Source organism: Stigmatopora argus, chromosome 13 (assembly GCF_051989625.1).
Source record: "Stigmatopora argus isolate UIUO_Sarg chromosome 13, RoL_Sarg_1.0, whole genome shotgun sequence".
Lineage (NCBI taxonomy): Eukaryota > Metazoa > Chordata > Actinopteri > Syngnathiformes > Syngnathidae > Stigmatopora > Stigmatopora argus.
Genome location: NC_135399.1, coordinates 4,098,440 through 4,122,512, shown reverse-complemented (window position 1 = coordinate 4,122,512; position 24,073 = coordinate 4,098,440). Strand labels below are relative to the sequence as shown.

Below are 24,073 nucleotides of genomic sequence, written 5' to 3'. Positions count from 1 at the left end.
CTTATTCCAAATTCCTCGTATGTTGGGGCACTCATATGTCGAGGTATTACTGTACTTGATTTAAAAAGTAAATTTACTAACTACTTGATTTAAAACGCAAGATGAAAAATTTAATGGGCTGTTTATTTGTAATTATTTTTGTGTTTTTAAATTTCTTTTGTTTCAAAGTAACTCTGAATTATATTGTCTCATTTAATTGTTGTACCTATGTGAAATTTGATTACTTTACTTGAGCAAATCCACTTAGAACACCAATTTTACAGATTTTACAGTGAAAGTTTTCGATCCACTTACCTGTAGAAGTAATTATAGTTAAGTTACTTCTATGCTCAATGTAATATGGCTATTATTTTTAGATTCCTTGTTACTGATAAACTAACCGTACTGGCATAACTACTACTTTTGTTTTTCTTGAATAAATCAGTGCACACAAGTGAGCACTCGCTGTAAATTTGGGATCAGTATCTCCACCAGACGGTGGATTGTTACACGCACACACACACACAAGTGCACGCACACACGCAAAACGCAATTTAGTATGAGTGCACATATCTTAACAAACATGGCCTGCACATCTGTTTTCCCACTCCATGCCGGAACCCATTCACCCTTTCAAGTATAGTCACCACTTCTAAAATACTCATTCCTAAAGAGTGACAATTTATTCCATGTTAGTTTTGAACAATAACATCCGATGGCACAACACCTCAGTTGGAAACTAATCTTCATTTATTCAGTGTAAAGAATAGCATGTGGCTTGATTGCTAGAGCCAGAAAGCCTTCACAAGGGTTGGGGCATAGTTTGAAGAAAGTGTTAGAAGATGGAGAAGATTGCTTTGATATAGGCAAGGGCCCAAATGGGCGAGGCTAAGGCGCCAGGTTACCCGTTTTCCAGACTGCAAAACCCATTTCCTGCGTTATAAAAGGGATTATGACCATTTTTTTCAAATTGCTAAAACACATTTCATGAAACTTGCACCTAGACCTGGGTGATAAAACAATAACGTTAATTATCGTCAGAGAAGTTTTGTCAACAATAATAATAATAAAAACTTTTAATAAATTTAAATATATTTAAACTGCAATTATACCACCCGAACACCGCAAAGATGATGCAACGTGAACGCCAGTTCCAGACCAACGTTCAAGTAGAAGATGGTAAGGAAAAGCTGTTTTAGCATGGTTAGCAATAGAACTGCTAACACAGAGCATGAAAGCAAAAAGACTAAAACACAGCGAAAACGAGCGATTATAGGATGCTGGACAACACCGAGCCAACCCACTAAAAGATCCAAGTGAAGTCTCACTGTCATTTTCTTTCTTTTTTTCTAAAGCCTCTTAAGTACTTAAGTGCACAAACAGCAGCCTTATAAAAATCTTCCTTTGCCCATTTTAACCCACTCTCCCTATTTGAGGACAGTCTCAAGGAGTTTTGCCATTTTATGTAAATTTTATGGAAAGCATTGCAAAATTCTAAAAGTTGGGTTAAAATGGGTTAAGTTCATGCAACTTTTTGAAATACATTTTTTAAATGGCCATGTGAGGTAAATTTACATCATTTCTTTTTGTGAGGCTGAAAATAGTCTGCTTGCCAATGGTGACGATGTCTTCGGTTGATTATTTCATATTGCACTACAACTTTTGGTTTGAAGGCAAATTTATAAAAATAAAGACGCCTGTCAAAATTTCTGCATGTTTTATTATTCATTACTTATCATAGTGTAAGGATTAACAAAAAGTCTTTTTAAAATCATCATATTTAAATTCTCTTTTCTTATAAAGTAGGGTAACACAGTTCCTTTCATAATTGAATAACGGGGAGAGTAATTTATTTACTAATTCACAGAAGTTTGAAATTTGAAGGAAAAAAGATGTGATAGTTATATGGTAATAAAATTATATTGTATACTCGCTCAGAAAAGTGAATTGTGCTGCCTTGATCGTGTCAAAACAACAATTTTTCATAGACCTTCGCTTAATTTTAATGATCCCAACTTCCCCATTAAAAAACAGCCTTGTATGAACTTTGAAATTGGTCTTTATGGTGAAATTGTTGCTTCTTGACAATAGTACAGGGTGATTTTTTTGCACCAAAATCATTAATTTCTCCCCCCAAAAAATGTTACTCTATATGGCATCATGGAGACAGAGTTGCCCGCTTTTTGGGAGTCTCCGTAATATTTTAATCACACGCTTATTACAATGTGCTACATAACTGGGAATGAAAATGTGTTTCAGGTCTTACAAAAAAAACTGAAAAGAGTAACTAGGTTTGCAATTTGATTCAAAGCACCTGAATAGTGTTAAAGGTTTGGCCAAAAGAGTGTTTTAATTAATTTAATTTAGACAATGGGATTTAGTGTTTCAGCAGGTACGTAAAACTGCAATACACATATGTAACCATTAAAACTCTTGGCAATGCTATAATACTTGGCATTACAAAGAAACACTGCTTGTAAGAAGGATAGGCACATTCTATATAGCCATGTTTAAAGTTGACATTTTAGCATTTATCCTCAAATCTGCTTTTGTATTTCACAGGCCTTTTAACATCGTACATATGTCTTTAGTTTATGACAACCACATCCAAACATAATAGTTTTGGGAGTAAGACCCAGGTTTATGGCCAACTGTCTGGCATAGTAATTATGGTGCCAGGATTCATTTGGCTGAAAGTGCTTTGAGGGCCACCGGCTACTCTCAGTCATTGCTATATATTGACAGGAGTTGAGGTGTGGAAACTGTGTTTGTCAGGTCGCTGCATACGCTTAGGTGAGTTGTGATATGCCCATTAAGAGCTTCCTGCCTCTCGCACCTCTAATAATGTGCTGCAAGACCTAATTACATGTGCTTGCAAACAACTAGTTCTGCTTTCTATCCTCTCACACTATGAATCAACAGCTGTTGATCCAAACAAGGGACTTGTCTAGAAAAAGGGGTTGGTTGGCAGGTCTTGATCATGTAAACTGCATAGATTAGCAAGGGTGAGATACTCTTAATATGTACAGTAATCCCTCGAATATCGCAGCTTCACTGCATCGAGAATTTTTAGTAAAGTTAAAAAAAAATTTAAGTTCATAAAAATTTGAAAATCCACGCTGAAACTCGCAAGCGGAAGCCACTCCCCTGTCCTCCGCTTGCTACTACAACTCAGCACTGAAGTAATTAAATATATATATAATTTTCAAAGTAAAATCCACGGTGAAACTCGCAAGCAGAAGCCACTCCCCGTCCGCAGCTTGCTACTAGGACTCAGGACTGAAGTAAATATATATTAGTTAGGTTCCGAGAGATTGTTCATAAGTTGAATTTGTTTGTAAGTTGATTGAGTGCTATGTTTTGTATTATAATTTATGTTTAAGGCCTATATAAGTATATTGAAGGTTTATATAAGTGCATTTGTATGTTTAAGGCTTGTATAAGTAACACGCATTGGTTTGTACTGAAAAAAACATTTAATAAAATGGAGAGAATATGTACAGTACTGTATAGAGAGAGAGAGATTTATGTATTAGAAACTGGCCGAAAGAAGCGATCTAACGACGATTGCACAGTTTTCTTCTTTTTTTCATCATAAATGATGCATCTACATTAACCGCGATAATCGAGGAATTACTGTATGGGAGAAAAAAAACTTTCTGTGCCATTTGTGAGATGGTCCAGATTCTAGTTGCATACAACCAGTTTACTACTTTACATACGTAAATAATCTTTCTGAGTCAGGCTTGCACTTTATAATGGTATTCTGTGATCAATTTGTTTAAATTGTCTCCATGTAACTTTGAAGATTGTTATCATGGTAATTACTGGGAATGATTAGTGGGTGTTCATTATGCATAAAAGGATGCAAATGTTAAACAGAAGAGCTGTTTGTGCAAGTAAGAGATCCCAGCGATAGTGTAGTCTAGCATTGATGTGACCTCCATGAGAGTGTCTAAAGATTTTTTTCATCCAAGGTAAACTTTTGGTTCTACAATCTTTAGTTTAAAACAAGAATTAGTGTATGGAACTGTGCTAATATTTTCATTGCATCTACAAGAATGCATGTAACGATGAAAATTACGTAATGTTTTGGCTTTTCTGTTTTACATGCAGTTTCACGTTTCTCCAGTCCTCGAATGACACCCCGAATGAGCAGGAAGAGAGCGCTATCCATCTCTCCACTATCAGATGCCAGCATTGACCTGCAGACCATGATCCGTACCTCGCCCAACTCCCTGGTTGCCTACATCAACAACTCCCGTTCTAGTTCAGCTGCCAGCAGCTCATATGGGCATCTTTCAGTTGGAGGAATCAGGTAGAAATGAGCAATTATATATCATCAGAGCTGCCAAACTCCGTCGACCCCATTTCAGGAGTACCCTTGTCACATTTTCGGAGTTTGTCCGGAGTGAATGCGATTCACGCTAAATCGATATGCGCTGAAGACGAATCATTCGTCAGAACTTGTAACTTGGATGATTCACAATGCACTCTTGTTACTCTTTTCTTCCGGTTTACAGTGCAGTTGAATCAAGATGGCGGAAGCCTTAGCAATGGTGTGAATTTCGAGGCATTTAAATTGGAAATTTGGTACTTTTCTGAAATGCTTGCTTCCCAAAACATTTAAGTGACACATTTTGGGGATTTCCGGAGTTTAGGGATGTTGTCCGGAGTCCCGGAGTTTGCCTTGCATTTTTGGGTAAACTCCTGAAATTCCAGAGTGGTTGGCAGCTCTGTATCATGAACAGGCATACCTATAAAAAAGAGTAATATCACCATTTTTCACATTTTTTTAAAATGTGTTGGTAGTTTCAGAATCAGAAACTGTTAATCTTAAGAATTAATCACACAGATTCATATTCTTTAATCTTTTTTTCTAAGAGATAAGGATTAATAATAATGACGTTAATTGTATACTTTCAATACTTTCCCCGGCCTACTTTTGCATGAATTGCTGCATCATTGCACATTGACATGGTTGTGATCAACCTGTGGCCCTGCGAAATGGTGGATCAGGTTGCTTTTAAAAAATACCTTGAAGCGATCACCATTGTTGGCTCTGATTTCTCTCATCCTCTCCACGACAATAGCACACAGATTTTCTTTGGGGTGCAGGCCAGGCAAATTTGCTGACCAATCTAGCATGGTCACACCATGGTCACTGAACCATTTTTTGGTAACTTTAGAATTGTGGATACGTATCACGTCCTACTGGAAAAAAATTCAGCATCACCATTCAGCTTTGACTGAGGGAAGTGCTATGCTTGGTAGTCAAATGCATCTAGACTTCAGCAAACATAGACGCCATGGCATCACAAATTATCACAGACTGTGGAGAGATTACTCTCAGCGTAATGCAGCGTACTGTAAATTCTCAGCCTCTTATTTCATCACCTAGACTCTGAGACATTCCCAAACAAAATACCAATTTGGACTTGGAAGCATTGAGCCAAAATTAAGTTGTTTTTATCCTTACAGTGTCATGGCTCATTTTTGACACACTCAAATTTGGCAATACAGCATAGGTAACATCATGCACTGCTATTTACAGTCATGCCCCAGAGTGAGGGGTTAATGAAAGTGCGCAGGACATGAATTTGCAGCGCAAAGTGCCCTTCAGACAGCTCTGCCTTGCTGGGAGGAGGTAGGAGACACGGAGCAAATACTGTCGCCACATTGGATCTGGTCATCAGGGTTTTCAATCTTGTGAAACATCACAATTTCTTTCTTCTAGAAAAATATTAAAATCTAATTAGCCCCCTGCTTGTCATTAGGTGCCACCTTCGTGTGTTCTCTATTAAAAAAAGTGAATCGGACAACAGTGTAAAAGTTTGCAGCATCCTGTTATGGAATAATTTCCACACAGAGGAAAAAAAAAGCTGGTATTGGAAATAGCTGGTGTTTTTTTTCTTCTTCAAATGGAAATCATGAAAAAATAGAACAGTTTTGATATAGCCAAAATTAAGTTGTTTTTATCCTTACAGTGTCATGGCTCATTTTTGACACACTCAAATTTGGCAATACAGCATAGGTAACATCATGCACTGCTATTTACAGTCATGCCCCAGAGTGAGGGGTTAATAGGAGCGTCGCTTTGCCACATCGTACCAATATTACCTCGAGTGCCTGTACAATATGAAGAATGTGTTGGTGTAGACTAGACTAGACTAGCCCAAGTCACAGAAGCGCCAAAATGTGCGCAATCAATTTTGGATCATGGACGGTGATGCTCATGTACCAAGAACATCTTTAATTTTGGCAATTACAATGTTGTGTAAGCACCAAATTGTGTTTCTCTTTTCCTGTGAAGTAATAACATTTCTTCTGCTCTCTACCCAGCCCTTCATTCAGCTTCCCTCATCCCATTAACCCGGTGGCATATCAACAGTTGTTGTCTCAGCAGAGGGGTCTGAATGCCTTTGGCCACACTCCCCCTCTCATTCAACCACCACCGTCCTCATTCTCTGCTCGCCAACAGTCCCTGGCCACTCCGCCTATGTCTACCTCCCATAACAGCACCAACTCAGAAGCTAATCAGGTGAGATTAGATTCACTAATGAACCTAAATCTATGATTTATGATATTGACGAAGCAGCACTGTTTGTGAAATAGTTCAATTTTTGATTGATAATGCCGGTGTATCATAGGACACAGACGGTGTCAAATATTGCAGCTTCAACTTTCGCGGATTCACTACTTCGCAGATTTCCTTCTGGAAAAAAAGTTCATAAACGTGAAAATCCACGCTGAAACTCACAAGCGGAAGCCACTCCCCTCTCTTCCGTTTGCCACTAGGAAAATGGGGGAAGGCAGAGGACATTTTTATCCGAAAATAGAGCTTTCTTAGCGGCCGGGAGCCGGTGTGCGGGTAGATTGTTATCAGAAATGTGAGCCCCGTGCAACCTTATGGCCTTATGCCGTAGTGCTTATTTGAAAATAAAACTTGCTCCTCGAATTGGACGGCAGAGAATCAGCGAAGGGAGATTTTTTTTAGAAATGCAAGCCCTGGGCCTGGGCGATGGACGCTGCAGTGGAAGTTTAATTTCCCGACCAGTGGGCCGACGATTCGACGGCCCATGCCTGCGGCGTTGGCCGGGGCTTTGGCGGCCCGTGCTCGTGGCGTCGGCCGACGATTCGGCGGCCCGTGCTTGAGGCGTTGGCCAGAGCTTCGGCGGGACGTGCCCACGACGTCGGCCGATGATCCCAAGACAAGCGAGGTCAGCCCCGGAACAGGCAGCGATACGTTTTTTTGTAAGATGATGCCGGACATTTTTTATTTAAAAAAAACACACTGAAAAATCCAGGCTTCACACGCATCGCATGTGTGGGGATGTTGCTGGCTGGCTTCATGGAAAAACCAGCCTTGATCCACAAGCCGACTGTCTTCATGGTTTAAAAAATAAGAACAAAGCCTATTTTTTGACAGATTCGTTTAGTCAGGCGAGTACACTAATCCCCCAAATATCGCGGACAATGAAACCATGGCCCAAGAAGACAAAGGACTTGGACTAAAACTCCAATTTACCTGTTTTTTTTATTTATTTTATTTAAATCAAGCGGAGAGGAACTATTTTCACTGAGTACAGTATTTAAAGTACCGTATTTTCACGACTATGTGGCACACCGCATTTAAAGGCGCAGTGTCAGTAACGAGTGCTATTTCTGTATTTGACACACACAAGACGCACCGCACCAAAACATGCAGCCAGGCATGGCAAAACACACACCAGCTTAAACATACACCATCTTAAACATACAGACACATGCTAAAAACACAAAGGCTACCAAAGCAAAACTGAGTTCGGTTGTACTTTATTTAGCCATTTTACAATGTACTCACGTTTTTTGATCAATCATCACCCACAAATCCATCAAAGTCCTCATTTTCTGTGTCCGAATTGAACAATTGTCCAAATGATTCATCAAAAACGCCGGGTTCCCTCTCTTCGTTGTCAGAGTCACTCACATTGCCATGTGGCTCTACAGAAATGATGCCGGCTTTGGCAAAAGCTTGAACAGCAGTGCAAGCAGACACGTTCGTCCAAGCGGACACAATCCATTCGCAAGTAGTGGCGTAACTAGCCCGGCGCTGCTTGCCACCCTTCGTAAAGCTGTGTTCGCCACCTATCATCCATTGTTCCCATGCCGCTCGCAACTTTGCTTTGAACGCCCGGTTGATGCCGATGTCCAGCGGTTGGAGTTCTTTAGTTAAGCCTCCGGGAATGACGGCAAGCTCAGAGTTCATTTTCGTGACTTGGTTTTTCACCGCTGCTGCGAGATGGGCACGCGCAAATCAACTCAGCTTTTTCTTCTTCTTGACTTGGCGAAGCTCGTTCTCCTGCTTCCTCCATTTGCTAACCATGGATTCGTTGATCTAAAATTCCCTCGCGGTTGCTCTATTCCCATGTTCCCCTGCATAATTGACGGCTTGAATTTTGAACTGAGCTTCATAAGCGTGTCTATTTGTATTATTCATTTTCGGGGGGCCTTAGAAACCAAACCGAAATTGTTTTGCAATAAACACATGTCCACACTATTACGGGTACCTGGTAGGGGCGTGCCTTTAGCGTCTGACCCCACCCACGTCCGCCTTGTCTCTATATAAGAAGCGTGTTGGCAAGAAGTGCTCTCAGTCAGGCTTTGGAGCTTACACATTATAAGGCGCCCTGTCTATTTTGGAGAAAATTTAAGACTTTTTAGTGCGCCTTATAGTCGTGAAAATAGGGTAATTACATTTTTAAATATATATTATATTTAGATATTAATGCATTACAGTCTTTTGACATGCTTAAAGCTAGAATATTTAATAAATATACACTTTGATAATTGTACTTGTAATTGTATTTCTGTATAGGCGCGAAAACATGTATTGTGGTAGTTAGAATGGGGGTAATCCTACTTCGCTGTTTTTCGTTTATCGCGGCTACAATAACCGCGATATTCGAGGGATTGCTGTAACTCCTTCTGTAAACATTCACGTAGTGAATAATTTTGCATTACACATATTGAATGTTCAGCTTCTGCTTCATCATTTCCGACAACGTGATTTTGACTTGCAAACAATAGACAGTATATATCTGAGCACTCAAATCTGTACAGCTATCAAGGGCGGTCACTGTGTGGGATTTAGGACACACCTATCATGCATGCCATTAATATTGGTCTTGTTTCCCAACTCCATTAAAGCTTTCAGATGTCATGTTTCTTTGTGTTTTTGTCAAATTAAGATACTGAAAAAAAGTCAAAGCCTCCCCATTGTTAATATAGTATAACAAACACACCATTGCCCTTGCTAACAAGGCTAATAACTCCACTGCTTTCATATTTCCCAATGGCTGGACTATCATAAACCACTCTAAATTGTTTAGTCTCCACAGCCGGTCCTAGTCTGATTCATGACTTCCTCTTGAAATAGATTGAACAATGTCGATGACTGTTTGAAAGTGTCTGTCATATCTCTCCTTCAGAATGCTAGTGGAGACCCCGCAGTAAGCAGCACAGTCAACCCCCTAAACTCCAAAAGGACAAAGGTTAAGATGGAAGTAGAAGGACTTCTGCCCATCTCACCATCTTCTCTGGTGAGGGAACCCACAATACATTCTAAATCTTTTTGAACAATATCAATACACAAAAAAATATTTATTTGATAGCATTATCCATGGGGGGCGGCCCGGTGGAGCGAGTGGTTAGCGCCTCGGCCTCACAGCTCTGGGGTCCTGGGTTCAAATCAGGGTCATGTCCATCTGTGTGGAGTTTGCATGTTCTCCCTGGACCTGCGTGGGTTTCCTCCGGGTACTCCGATTTCCTCCCACATTCCAAAAACATGCATTGTAGGCTGATTGGACACTCTAAATTGCCCCTAGGTATGTGTGTGTGTGTGCATGATTGTCCGTCTCCTTGTGCCCTGCGATTGGCTGGCCTAAGGATCAAAAGTACCGTAATTACTCGAATATAACGCGCACTCGAAAATAACACGCAGGTAATTTTGGGCCAAAAATATCTGGAAAAACGCAGTAATCGAATATAGTACGCACCTAAAATTTCCCGCTGACGAAAATCAGAAATCTTACCTTTTTTTCTTCGTTTCACGATTGTTTTGTTCAAACAAATTTATTCATTAGAATCCTTCAAATGAAGAGTTCCTCTCTCTCTTTGTCTGTCCTCTTGTTATGATCGCGCCGCGTCGCTGGGTCGTCGCAGCGCGATCGGGGGCATCTGTTACGGTCGCGCCGCGTTGTGCGACGCGACCGTGGATGTAGGTAGACCCAAATGCAGGAAGCAGGAGAGGACGAGGCATTCAGCGTGATACGGAGTCCTTTAATGAATCAACCAAGGCATGGAAACAAACGTGGCCGCATGCGGCGCGCATACGGACAGAGGCAACAGAATAACGACAGCTAGCGACCGCTAGCAACCGCTAACAACAGTCAATGATAGTCAACGATAGTGAACGATCCGGCGACGTGTGATGACGCGTCGCTACTTAAATACAGGAAACGAAAGCAATCAATGGATTGGCTACAGCCGGTATGCGTCAACGGCAACCCAGGAGGGCCAAAAGGGCCACTCCTGACACCTCTCATACATCTCTTCATTGAGAATCCTATCAACATCCACGCTTCCTTCATCCACTTCCTCTTCCTCCCACAACACATCATCCGATTGGCTTTACGAGATGACGTAAAATCCGTGCGTCAAAGTAAGTTTGACAATGCTTTTTTCGATCGAAAATTTGTAATTTATTTTAGTTATTGATTATAACACTGAACTGAGAGAGGGTGAACTGAGACGAGTACGAGGCTAGAGGGGGGCAGTGGTGGTCTCGGCTTTACGAGATGACGTAAAATCCGTGCGTCGGCTTTACGAGATGACGTAAAATCCGTGCGTCGGCTCTACGAGATGACGTAAAATCCGTGCGTCAAAGTGAGTTTGACAATGCTTTTTTCGATCGAAAATTTGTAATTTATTTTAGTTATTGATTATAACACGCACCCCCAACTATTGGAATTAATTATATAGCAAAAATCTGCGTGTTATATTCGAGTAATTACGGTACAACAAAACAGCACGACCGAGTAGGCGAAGAAGCTAAGGTTTTCAAAGTACAAAATGCAAACGTCAAAATCTTGGGGAAAGTCACAACAAAGTGTTGGGCAGGCAGGACGGTAAGCAAGGGCAAGGCACGCAACACTCCACAATCTGTCGGATGAGGCCAGAGTTCTTACATTCCGGATGCCTCAATCTACTGCAGGTGTGTTGATACCGCCCGTCTCGTTGTATTAATCAGCTGCTGAAAAGACAGGTCATCGTAGGCAGTAGGAAAAGCAATTAAGAAAATGAATGAATGATCAATAATAATAGCAATAACAAATAAATATATAGTGAGCTGTTTAAAAGAGCACCGATACACTTAAAGCAGCACATTTTCACCTATCCAAAGTTTTACAAGTGCAGCCAGAGCGTTGCATTTTTTTCTTGTTTTTTGCATTAGGCAGTCCAGAATTAAGGGAAAAACAATGGGTCCAAAGCAAGCAGGTGCAATGAAGCGTAGTGCGGACAAAAAGCATATGATCAAAATCGATATTAAGCACAAAATAATCGAAAAACATGAGAGTGCTGTACGCGTGACAGAGCTGCCTCGCCAATACGAGAGGAGCACCCGGGCAAGTTGGCAAGTGGTCGTGCGTTATCCTATTGTAAGGATGTTTGTGTGTGTCATTTCCGTAATATTTTGAAGGGGAGACAAAAGCAAACAACCCTAGATAGGTTCCTTTTAAAAACTCGGGCGAAAAGTGAAGGTGGAAGCAAGGCAAAAAGAGCCAAGCCGGAAGAAGAAAAGTAAAAAAATTAAAACAAAATTAGTATCAAGTTTAGTGTAAGTTAAGTTTAAAACTTATTTTTAAATGACTGTATCGTAATCTAAGTTCATTTAAGTTAAATTCATGTTCATGTTATGTGTGCTGTCGTCCAAAAAATGTCTCTTTCTCTCTCTCTCTCTCTCTCTCTCTCTCTCTCTCTCTCTCTCTCTCTCTCTCTCTCTCTCTCTCTCTCTCTCTCTCTCTCTCCCTCTCTCTCTCCCCTCCACGCACTCCGCGTTGTACTGAATAATGTCTCATTTTAGTATTGAACGTCATAACCACTCGATAGTTATTTGTTACTCTGTTCGCAGATGGTGAATTAGAACCAATAAAAATGTTTTTCCATTGTAATATTCTGTTTTGGTGGGTTTTTTTCAGAGGGTGGGAATGAATTAATTTGTATTTAGTTCATTTCTATGGGAAAAGTTGATTTGAGATACTAGTAAATCAACGTAAGAGCTCGGTCCAGGAATGCATTAAGCTCGTATCTCAAGGTTTTACTGTATTGGAATTGGCTATCATCTAAAGCGGTCTTATAACTGTGTCCGTGCTCATTTTAAATTGATTTATTGCTTTTGGTCAGTTTACAGGCTTGGAAATGTAAGTTGGCTTTGTACTTTTATTTTTTAGCTAATAGAACTGATGACAACGAACTCCCCCAGCAACAACAAAAGCCAAACAAAGTGTACGAACTGTAGTGGTTGTGGATGCTCTGTAGTTGGTTATAAATTGTCTAAGATGAATGGTAGCAATGGAAAAAAGATGGAATTGGATGAAAAAAAGATTTCTCTTTTCTATAGGACCACAGTGAAGGGACATTAGACCTGAGTGAGGAACTTGATAAAGACGAATGCAAACAGGAGCCTGAGGCCGTATATGAGACCAACTGCCACTGGGAGGGTTGTAGCAAGGAGTATGATACCCAAGAACAACTTGTACACGTAAGTACCTGATAAAAGACCTACTAGTCATTACTCAATATCTAGAAAATCTGTTTTATTTTCCTTATTTATCTAAACCAATTCCATTAGCCTCATCAGTGTATAGCATTAGGAAGTTAAGTTCTCATCTCATTGTCTGAACCGTTTTATCCTCATTAGGGTCGTGGGGGTGCTGGAGCCTTTCCCAGCTGACTCCGGGCCATAGGCGGGGGACACCCTGAATCGGTGGCCAGCCGATCGCAGGGCACAAGGAGACGGACAACCATGTACACTCACACCCATACCTAGGGGCAACTTAGAGTGTCCAATCAGCCTACCATGCATGTTTTTGGAATGTGGGAGGAAACCGGAGTACCCGGAGGTAACCCACGCAGGCCCGGGGAGAACATGCAAGCTCCACACAGGTGGACGTGACCTGGATTTGAACCCAGGACCCCAGAGTTGTTAGGCCGACGCACTAACCACTCGCTCCACCGGGCCGCCTCGGAAGTTAAGTTAAAGCTTAAAATAATTTGATGGGTTCAGAAACTTGTTAAATTCTTCTTGATCAAGTCTTTTAGGTCCGGCCCTCGACCGGTTTATCTCACAGTTCTGAAATCGTGGGTTCAATCCCAGGTTCGGACCTTCCTGTGTGAAGTTCTCATGTTGACCCTGGGCTTGTGTGGGTTTTCTTCGGATTCTCCCACTTCCCAAAACCATGCATGGAGGGCTTGTTCAACACTGTAAATTGCCCCTATGTATGAATATGACCGTGAATGGTTGTCCATCTCCTTGTGCCCTGCAACCGCGCCTGGTGCCCATAGTAGTTGGCTGGGTTAGGTTCCAACACCCCCCGCGACCCTTTTGAGGATAAGCGGTACGAATGAATGAATGCGTTTTTTGAGTTGACACACATTCACGTTCATGAGGCTTCCTGCTCTCGCCAAATTCCACCTTGCGGGTTTGCGCCACTGGGCCACAGCCCCTTGGGCCGAAACCCCCAACCTCTTTCTTAGTAACACCCCCTACTCCTGAAGCCCAGCGGGCAACTCATAAATCCAACTCCATGCCAGCAGTTCTGGGGTTTAGAAAACGTGTGCTTTCTACTTCTTGACTGACTGACTATGCCTCAGAGCTTGGTCAGTTGCATAATTGAGATTGGGTGAGTGAGAAGGGATCTTATTTTTCACTTGACAAGCCAAGATCAATGTTACTTTTAAAAACCATTGGCCCAACTCCTGACACAATCTGTGAGAGATTGCAAACTGGCAGAGGTGAAGTTTGATGGTTTGTGTGTGTTTTTTTCTATCCGTACAGGAAGTCCTGACAGTATCTCATGTTGAAGGTGTTTTTTTTGCAGCTGTGAATTTTGGCTTCTGATTAAGCGAAATAATCTTTTTTCAAACTGCCACAAATAAAAGACCTGTGGTGTGTGCAACCTGAAAATAGTAGTCTGTGCTGAGCCACACATTTGTTTCCATTCCTTTTCCTTCACTCAAAATAGAACTCAGCTGAATTCCGTGCAACTCAATGGTTTTAGCTAGTGAAAAAGTAATGAAATGTGGCGCACTTTGGGTGTTTCCTGTGTAAATGGATGTAGATACTGTATTTATATGCAGTGCATGGGCGTTTTAAGTGTCCCTTGTCACTTTGAACAAAACAATTCAAGTTACATTAATTCAATAAACTCCAGCTTTGTTTAAGAGCCTAATAAATTTGAGCAGGATACAAGGAGAAAAGATCCACCCTTAGCAGCAAATCCTTTTTCAAGGGACTCCCCAGTTCTTTACCAACACAAGCTTTCAGACAGCCTGAACAAACATATGCTGTTTTTGTAGTTGTTGTTTTTTTAACTACTGTTGACAAAAGCACAATGACTGCCAGAGATTATTTATGGCAGTGTCAATCACGACGTGTCTCATTATTGTGTGTGAGTACTTGTAAAACCCAAGAATTTGCTGACTCATTTTTTGTCATCAAGCAATTGGACTGAAACCCTATTGCACAACTGTGCCTCATTGTAACATGTATTGTATTTTCAGCACATTAACAATGACCATATCCATGGCGAAAAGAAGGAATTTGTGTGTCGGTGGATGGAGTGTTCACGGGAGCAAAAACCCTTCAAGGCCCAATATATGCTGGTGGTCCACATGAGGAGACACACAGGCGAGAAGCCACATAAATGCACCGTAAGTAGAAAGGAGCACCACACACAGGAATACATGAGCCAACTAATGGTTTTCTGTATTCCTAAAAGTTATTCATATGATGCACATTTATATTACATTCATATTATTGAAAGCTGCAATGTGTTGTACTTACTGATGACAATACAGTGGTACCTCGAGATACGAGCTTAATTCATTCCGGGACTGAGCTCGTATGTCGATTTACTCGTAGCTCAAATGAACGTTTCCCATAGAAATGAACTAAAAACAAATTAATTCGTTCCAACCCTCTGAAAAAACACCCAAAACAGGATATTGGATTGGAAAAACATTTTTATTTGTTCTAATTCGCCATCCATTGACAAAGTAACAAATAACTAGTGGTTTAATAGTACTAAGATGTGTTTAATACTACTAAAATTAGACAGATTTCGTGGGAGAGACTTTTTGCACGGCAATGCGCTCCGAAATTTTATTCGTATCTCAAGATAAATATTTTTCCTGAAATTTTACTCGTATCTCAAATTGCTCGTATGTCGGGGCACTTGTCTGTCGAGGTACCACTGTACTCTGTACTGCTGTCGTACCCTAACTCTGAAAAGCCTTACTACAATTATTAATTATTTATTGTTAAGTGGTTTGACCTGAAAAAGGTGTCACTGAATTTAACCAAAACAAAGTGTTATATTCTGGATTTCTCTCTACTTTCAGTTTGAGGGCTGCACAAAAGCTTACTCCCGTTTAGAGAATCTTAAGACCCACCTTCGATCCCACACAGGGGAAAAGCCATATGTTTGTGAGCATGAAGGTTGCAACAAGGCTTTCTCAAATGCTTCAGACCGTGCCAAGCACCAGAACCGCACACATTCTAATGAGGTATGTCAATCAGCTTTAATGTATTTTTATTATCAACTTATCTTCACTGCCTGTCTGATACAGAATTGCAATTCTACTAAAACATTCATTTATTCATTTTCCATACCACTTAACCTCAAAAGGGGTGTGCTGGAGCCTAGCCCAGCCAACTGTGGGCACCAGGCAGCAGACACCCTGGATTGGTAGCCTTCCAATCACAGGTCTACTAAAACAAAATATGTTAAATATCTTTACAGAAACCTTACGTATGTAAAATTGCGGGTTGCACCAAACGTTACACGGACCCCAGCTCGCTAAGGAAGCATGTTAAAACTGTTCACGGACCTGAAGCTCATGTGACGAAGAAACAGCGAAGTGATGCTCCTCGAGGACTGCAGCCACCCAAAGACAATGGAGAGAATGACTTCCTTTCTAAGAATGGCACAGGAAGTGCAGATGAGAGGACTGATGCCAAAGGCACCACTCGAACCATGGAAGACTGTCTACAAGTCAAATCAATCAAGACTGAGAATTCCATTGTGAGTTGGATTACTTACAATTCATTTGTCATTACTCTTGTCATTTAAGTGCAATTGTTTCTTTGACCCCTTTGAGACATGATGTGAAGTTGAATAATGGAACAATTTTAGCTGGTTCAACTTTCATGTGACTACACCAGTTCTGTTGACTGAAACCCAGAAACTCATCCCATAGGCAGGTACTCACAATTCCGGATAATTTGTGGTATGTGTTATGCCTTAATAGAGTTGGTAATATTGGGCTTTAGAACACGTGGTTGATGCCGTAACTATCATGTGACTACAGCGCCTCTGCGCTTAAAGATTGTAATTTTCTCATTCTTCTTCACCAAGAAAGAATAGCAACATTTGACAAGCAGTAAGCAAAAATATTTAGAGATGCCAAACGAGATCTGACAACTGTTCTTCAATTTTAGGGTTTAGGAAGAATCTGTTAGCCCTCAAATAGGAACACCCCGCCGAAATGGAAACCAGGGATGCGGAAAGGTTAGCTTGTAAATCTCATTGAATGACCTCATTATAACAGAAGTGTCAGCATACACAACTGATCCAGGTCATACCAATGGTCACTTGGCTCGTGCTCATACCATGGTTGTACTTAGATTAGCACCGGTTCTTTTCTTTTGACCAAGCAAGGACTACGTTCGAGGGCTGGAAACGAGGACTTAGCAACCAACTCTTTGTTGGGCCAAGCAAGTGCCAGCAAAGCACTAACTACATGGCAGTGGCGGGGTTATCATTATGGTGTAGCAGCGAGTAGCCCCTATGTGCAGGACGACAGAAGTGGTATTTTCAGCTTGTCTCGCTATATTTTGCCACTTCTTACTTCTCATGCTATGAAATACTGACTGAAAAATCGACTCAGAGGTTATATTGATTTGAATGGGAGTCACATCATACAGTGATATTGAAGTTTTACAGCTACTTTCAGACATAGATTAAACAATGGCACATTGTCACTCACAAAATTACATATAAAATAACTCATAAAAGAAGACACTATAATTACTCATAGGTTTGGCCCATTCTTCAGCCCACATATAGTCCCAAAAGTTAAGTCTCTTCCTAAACCCTAAGGCCAATCTTAGTTCTAAAAGTTGTTGAATGTAGTTTACAATCTAATGTATAGAGTAATAAAGTATTTCTACTATACCACTGTGTGTATATAGGATGTTATTTAATATAATGGTAAAATGAGGAAAGTAGTGCGGCGCACTGTAGTCACATGATAGCTTAGTCATCAAGCTCCACGCTCCAAAGTAAAAAATTATCTCCATCTTTTAGACACGATGCAACCCGTCAATGATCCTGAGTTGTGACCAGGTTGAGAGGCAATACATTTTGGGAAAATGGTCCTGGTCTGCTGAACAGGGTCATTGTGTTCACACACAAGCACGACTCGAGTAAACACCGGAACATTACCAGGCTTCTTACTTGTCCGAATTTTATTTTCCATTTTACTAACATGACACTTAAATGTTTAAGTGACAATTGTTTGCATCCTTAAGTCACATTTTGGCTTGAACGATTTTCTCTTTCCCTCAAAACCATCGTAATGGATAGTCTTCAATGAGGTGAGCACTACACCAGTTTCTTTGTCTTGTGATGTAGTTTGCAAGAGTTAATTGGCCCTTCATTCATTCATTGCCTATTTTGAAACATGTAAATGGGTGTGTGTTTGTGTAAAATGTCTGATGACATGCATGAAGAATTTACAGTTACAATTCTTCGGCAATAACGATGTTTGTATTTAAATGTTTTAGTAGCATTACTTAAAAATTAAATGTGGTTTTCTTTTGTTATTGGTACTCACACATATATGACTTTGATATTGTAGGAAAGCTAGGACATGTACCAAATGATTTGGCTGGGTTGTAACAGATAGACTACACCTCATGACATGTCGTGCTTGTTATATACCATTGATCTAAGGACACTGTTGTTCCCAGTTAAATTGGATGAACAAGTTACATTGCTTTTCCTTTCGGGGTTACATTATGGCTTATAAAGTTTCCTTGCATTCATTTCTTTCTTGCTTTCCCTCACTAGATGTATCAGTCCAGTCCTGGTGGTCACTCGTCATGTAGCAGTCAACCATCACCTCTCAGCAGCACCAACAACAACGACAGTGGGGTAGAGATGGCCCTGCACAGTGGGGGCAGCTTCGGGGACCTGAGTGCACAGGATGAGTGCCCCATGGTTGACTCTACTGTTTCTGCCGGGGGCCATCAGGTAGGGTTGGGTGTCCATCTGAGGAAAGCAGTGGGTCATTGTGGCACAGATACCATCAAAATTGAGAATATCAAGAAAGAAAGACTGATGACAGTTAGAAATCCCTGCCCATGGGTCAATTCAGCACCACAGCCCCAGCATGGCCAATGCTGCAACACAAAGCTGCCCCCGATACCTGCAATTGGTAAGTATGATTTCTGACATCTTGAGTAAGATGAATTCAAGACAAAATTATGAAAACCATTAATCATGTCTACTCCATCTACAGGTTCACTGCTGGAGAATTCAAATTTAATAAATAATCTTAACAATTTACACAATGGCCAGCGTTTCGGAGACCAGTCTTTTTGTGAATTGACTCTGCTCAACCAGCTAAATGATCGACGTAACAGCACAACCAGCACGATCAGTTCAACATACACCACGAGTCGGCGCTCCTCCGGCATCTCACCTTGCTACTCCAGCCGACGCTCCAGTGAAGCATCGCAATTTGGGGTTAATCGTCACAACAATATCAGTTCAGCTGATTCTTACGACCCAATCTCTACTGATTTATCCCGACGCTCCAGTGAGGCTAGCCAATGTGGAGGTGGCACTGTCGGTGTAGCAGGTGGGGGGAATCTCCCGAGCGTCCTCAGTTTGACTCCAGCTCAGCATTATCGTCTTAAGGCAAAGTATGCAGCTGCCATTGGTGGAGCCCCACCTACCCCCTTACCTAACCTGGAAAGAATGAGCCTAAGAACCCGAATGGCCCTCTATAGTGACTCTCAGGAATGTTCATCACACCAGTACCACCAGCCACCCTCAGGAACTGTGGCCAGGCGATGTAGTGATATTGGATACAGCAATCGCAGCATGATGCCCCATGAGGTACCTACCAACCTTCCACGCCGAGCCAGTGACCCAGTGCGTCGACCCACACTTGACCACCTGGCCCTTTCAGCAGTTCAGCGCTACAACAGTATGAACAGTATGAATAGTTCAGCAGAATGCCAACAAGCATTGGCAATGCATGGGTACACTCGTTCTGATGGTAACCTGCAACGCTACCCGTTTAACCCCAGACCACCAAGCATTTCAGAGAATGTGGTTATGGAGAACATGGCAATAGATGGAATGGGAAATGGGGGTGAACAAGGTACAGTGGATGATTTAGTTCTTCCAGATGACATGGTGCAATACCTGAGGTCCCAAAACTCTAGCACCCAAGGTCACAATTTTGGACATGGGAACAACCAGTTGAATAACCAGTCTCAGGGTTATCAACCAAGCATTGCCCCACGAGCCTCACTTTATTCCCAAAGAAGATTAGCCGTGGTTGATGCCGGCATAATACAATCTGGTCAGAATATGGATCATAGTGACGCGCAACACCCCTTTCCAGGTTCGCCACACTTAAATAAGAACAATATGCCAGTGCAGTGGAATGAGGTGAGTTCAGGAACTGTGGACACTGTAACAAAGAACCCCAAACAGCAAAATTCTCTCAGGGATAACCTAGCTGTTGTTCCACAGCGAAGCAATTTTGGTTCCTTTCAGGCACAAGGTCAAAGCATTGGCAGCAACCAGCAGGTCATACTTACGAATCCGAACATTTTCAAGCAGGGCTACGCAAACAACAGCAAGTTGATCAACCCTCACCATCGGCAACGACATTGCGGAAATTTGAAATTTAGTGATCAAAATCCATTGCAAGGGTTTAGCCAAGACACAATTCAAAGTTTTATTTCTCAAAATAATAATATGAGACCAACATGGAATGTAGTGACAGATCAAGGACTGCAAAATTACCGAGAAAAAACACAAACTGATGATTATTCTCATGTGACTCGCGTGCTTTATCAACAGCAGCACAATATTTCACCCCAACACAACAATGTACGTAACGGTATGAGTGGAATGTTGCCACCAAGACCTCCGGTAGAGCCCAAGCCAGGTAGCAGGCAGCATCCTGGGACCGGCATGATGCAATTAAACCGATTACCCAAATTAAATGACATGAGTCCCGGCTTGTGTAATGATACGTCAGAGGCAAGTCCAAAAAGGACCAATGGGTCAACAGCCCAACAAAACAACTCTGAGAATCCCCACCATCCAATGTTTTATACAGGTGAGATTCATTTGATTGAACCAACTCCTGCCAACTTTGATTCCCCAATGTCTCCCAATGGGAGCCAGACCGTTGCCACTAACAACATTGCTGTGGGTAGCATGGCCTCACCAGGAGTCAACCAGGTCTCCAGCAGTACGGTGGATTCCTCCACAAATGGGAACGGTGGTGCCGAACACACCCAAATAGATTTCGAGTCCATGTTAGATGATGGGGATCACTCTAGCCTGATGTCAGGCACCCTGAGTCCTGGCCTTTTGCAGAGCCTCTCCCAGAATTCATCTCGCCTCACTACTCCTCGCAATTCTGTTACACTTGCATCAGTACCAGCAGGAATTGGCAACATGGCCATTGGTGATATGAGCTCAATGCTGACAGCACTGGCTGAAGAAAGTAAGTTCCTCACCATGATTAGTTAGAAACGAAGAGAGATGTAAGACTTTTTGTCACAATAATACACACATCAGGAACTAGGTAAAGCACTGATTTAATGAGAAATGAGCGGCCATTTCATCTGTTTTGTTGACACTGTCTATATCAGTATATTATATTTGTACCAGACTATATGTTACCTCAAGAATTAAGTAGATAGTAGAAAAGAGTCATTCATGCACACGCGTGCTGAGACACACACACACACACACACATACACACACACACACACTGTATAGTACTGTATAGTGTTGCACTGACATTTCACATTGTCTTGCTAAGGATAATTGATTATGAGAATAATGCAGATCTAGAAAAAGGATTTTTTTTGTATCCATTGCGCTATATTTTTCAATGGAGTCCACGTTTTTTTGTATTTAACAAATGGTACTTCCTTAAAATCATGGCTTTTGTAATGGACTATGCATGCACATGTCTGTGTTTTGGGAGGCGTGCTACTTTCTTGTTACCGGGCTAACGCATAGAAATGACAATAACAGTGAATGTTGAGTTTTCATTTTCCTTTTGCTAAAGGTGGTTCACTGTTAAACATGTTCAAATCAAACATTCAAATATCCTTAAATAATAAATACACTGTCATATCTAACCATCTATCAATGTGTATATGTAGTTAAACAGCAGCTAATGCAAATTCTTTCTCATCAATAATCACTGTATAACTCAGTCCTAGGACTTTTGCTATATGTCGCATCGCCTTTCAGGATTTTGCAGATTAAATCTGAATGGCTCAGCAGAAACAAAGACTTATCTCAAAACAATTACTTTAATTGCTGTCTCACTCATTTCCCTAATCACCCAGCTGGTTCTTGTAAAGCATTGTTGTCAAACTCATTTTTGTCCGTGGGCCACATTCGGGGCAAACTATTGTAGGACAGACCCAGTACTTTTTTGACCTAATAAGTTATGAATTCTATATGTACTGTATGAATGAAATAAGCATACGGGTTGTGATTCTGGGTCACTCAGGTGTAAATGGAAAATATTATGGCTTTGGCAGTTTTCAACATCCTGTTTACAAATCACAATTTCAATTTACAAGCAATAAATTGTTCAGCATTACATCCAAGTGTTGGCTATGCGAGCTAAACCTTTGTCGTTAACAGACATTTTTTACCAGTAACAAACTATTAACAATACCTTTTACACAATTCAATGCAGCTTGAAACAAATGGAACTGGAAGGTGTCGCGCCTCCCAATCTTTCCCCCCTGGAAATTCTTCATGTGTTGCAGACCATAGAGGTCATTGTAATTTGTAAAAAGTTATATGCATTCATGATGACACAAAGATAACCAGTATGTCTGCCAACTATTTGACATAATGACTGACTTGAGTTACAGAATCATGGTAAAATGTTATACATTTACATATGGCTCCACAAACTCGCTTTTTGATCATGGTCTGAACTTTTGAGGATGCCCCTTTGGATCACAGGCATGAACTCTCGGGGGTGTCAAATCCACAAGGGTAAATGATTGAAATGGACAAGGGCATGCTTTGGTCTATCAAGGAATTTGGACCCCTGTGTGTGAGGAAGAACATTCTCTAAAAGAATATACAAGTACCTCTGTGTGTTCCTAATGGGATCCAACTCTAATTAACACATTCATAACATCACCCCCACCACCTTTTTGATACAGCCCATTTCTCTCCCTAGACATTGGATGAACTGCAGAAGGGACAGACTTTGATATTCAAAATCCTGTTCTGACATCACCCAGCAAAATTTCAATTTTGTTAGGTACCCTGTATTTCTTAGTAGCTTTTAAGTGTTTGATTATTTGCAACAACAGTGTATACTTTTACAGGTTTGTTTGGCTTTGTTTGACAGTGTATATAGCATTTGTAAATTTCAAATAAACCATGTCCCTTTTTTCTGTGTTTCAAATTCTTTTGATTTATCCATTCACATATTTTCCTAACTGGGGTCGCACAATGGCTACAGGGCTCACTCACACTTCGGCCATGGCAAGGTAGCTTCATTGATATCGGACATTTTATACACAAGGTATTGGGGTTTAAATTATTAACAAATACAACATTTGAAAGCAGAAATAGACAAACATTTGGGAAAACTGGAAAAATAAGGCAGTTAACTAAAATGACTAAAAGAGAGTACGGTGTCAGTACAATGTCAAAACATTTTCAAACGATGTAATCGGCATAAAGGGCTAATACAGTAATCCCTCGATTATCGCAGTTAATGTAGACCAGGCATGGCCGCGATAAACGAAAAAACATTTTATTTTTATTAACTTCAGTGCTGAGTCCTAGTAGCAAGCGCAGGAAAGGGGAGTGGCTTCTCCTTGCGAGTTTCAGCGTGGAATTTCACATTTTAATGAACTTACCAAAGAAAAATGTATTAAAAAAAAAAAATTCACCCCAGAAAAAAATCTGCGATGTAGTGAAGCCGCTATATTCGAGGGATTACTGTATAAATATCGTTCTTGTAAACGATGGTTGCTCAAAGAATCAAAATGCAGTGGTACCGCTACTTAATTAATTGGTCCAAGAACTTTTTTCGTCACTTTGATTTTCTGTTAATAGAGAATTCATTTTTTTATCCTCACTAGGGTCGTGGGGGGTGCTGGAGCCTATCCCAGATAACTCCGGGCACTAGGCGGGGAAAACCCTAATTCAGTGGCAGGCCAATCGCAGGGCAGAAGGAGACGGACAACCAGTCATGGCATACACATACTCTGGGGACAATTTAGAGTGTTGAACCAGATTCTTTTGTATGTTTGTGGGACATCGGATGAAAACGGAGTACCCGGAGAAAACCAATGCAACCCCAGGGAGAACATACAAACTCTACACAGTGAGGACCCACCTGGGATCTCAGAACTGTGACACCGATGCGCTAAATCACTCGCCCACCAGGCCATGGGTGTGAACTACAGTATTTAAATAAAATTTTGTGCTGTATGCCTGGCTTTTGCTCTCAGGTTTCAATT

At 41.2% G+C, this 24,073-nt stretch overlaps 1 protein-coding gene across 1 annotated transcript in view; it reads left to right on the top strand.

The window, feature by feature from the left end:
* The window catches only part of gli2a (GLI family zinc finger 2a), an 82,030-nt gene extending 59,036 nt beyond the window's left edge, over positions 1 to 22,994 (top strand). The window contains exons 6-14 of the mRNA XM_077617559.1: positions 4,096 to 4,297; positions 6,322 to 6,520; positions 9,450 to 9,560; positions 12,641 to 12,781; positions 14,803 to 14,952; positions 15,643 to 15,807; positions 16,044 to 16,325; positions 18,375 to 18,741; positions 18,826 to 22,994. Coding sequence (XP_077473685.1) covers positions 4,096 to 4,297; positions 6,322 to 6,520; positions 9,450 to 9,560; positions 12,641 to 12,781; positions 14,803 to 14,952; positions 15,643 to 15,807; positions 16,044 to 16,325; positions 18,375 to 18,741; positions 18,826 to 21,086 — 3,878 coding nt within the window. The 3' untranslated portion in view covers positions 21,087 to 22,994. The remainder of the gene's footprint in view (positions 1 to 4,095; positions 4,298 to 6,321; positions 6,521 to 9,449; positions 9,561 to 12,640; positions 12,782 to 14,802; positions 14,953 to 15,642; positions 15,808 to 16,043; positions 16,326 to 18,374; positions 18,742 to 18,825) is intronic.
* The last annotated feature ends 1,079 nt before the right edge of the window (positions 22,995 to 24,073 follow it).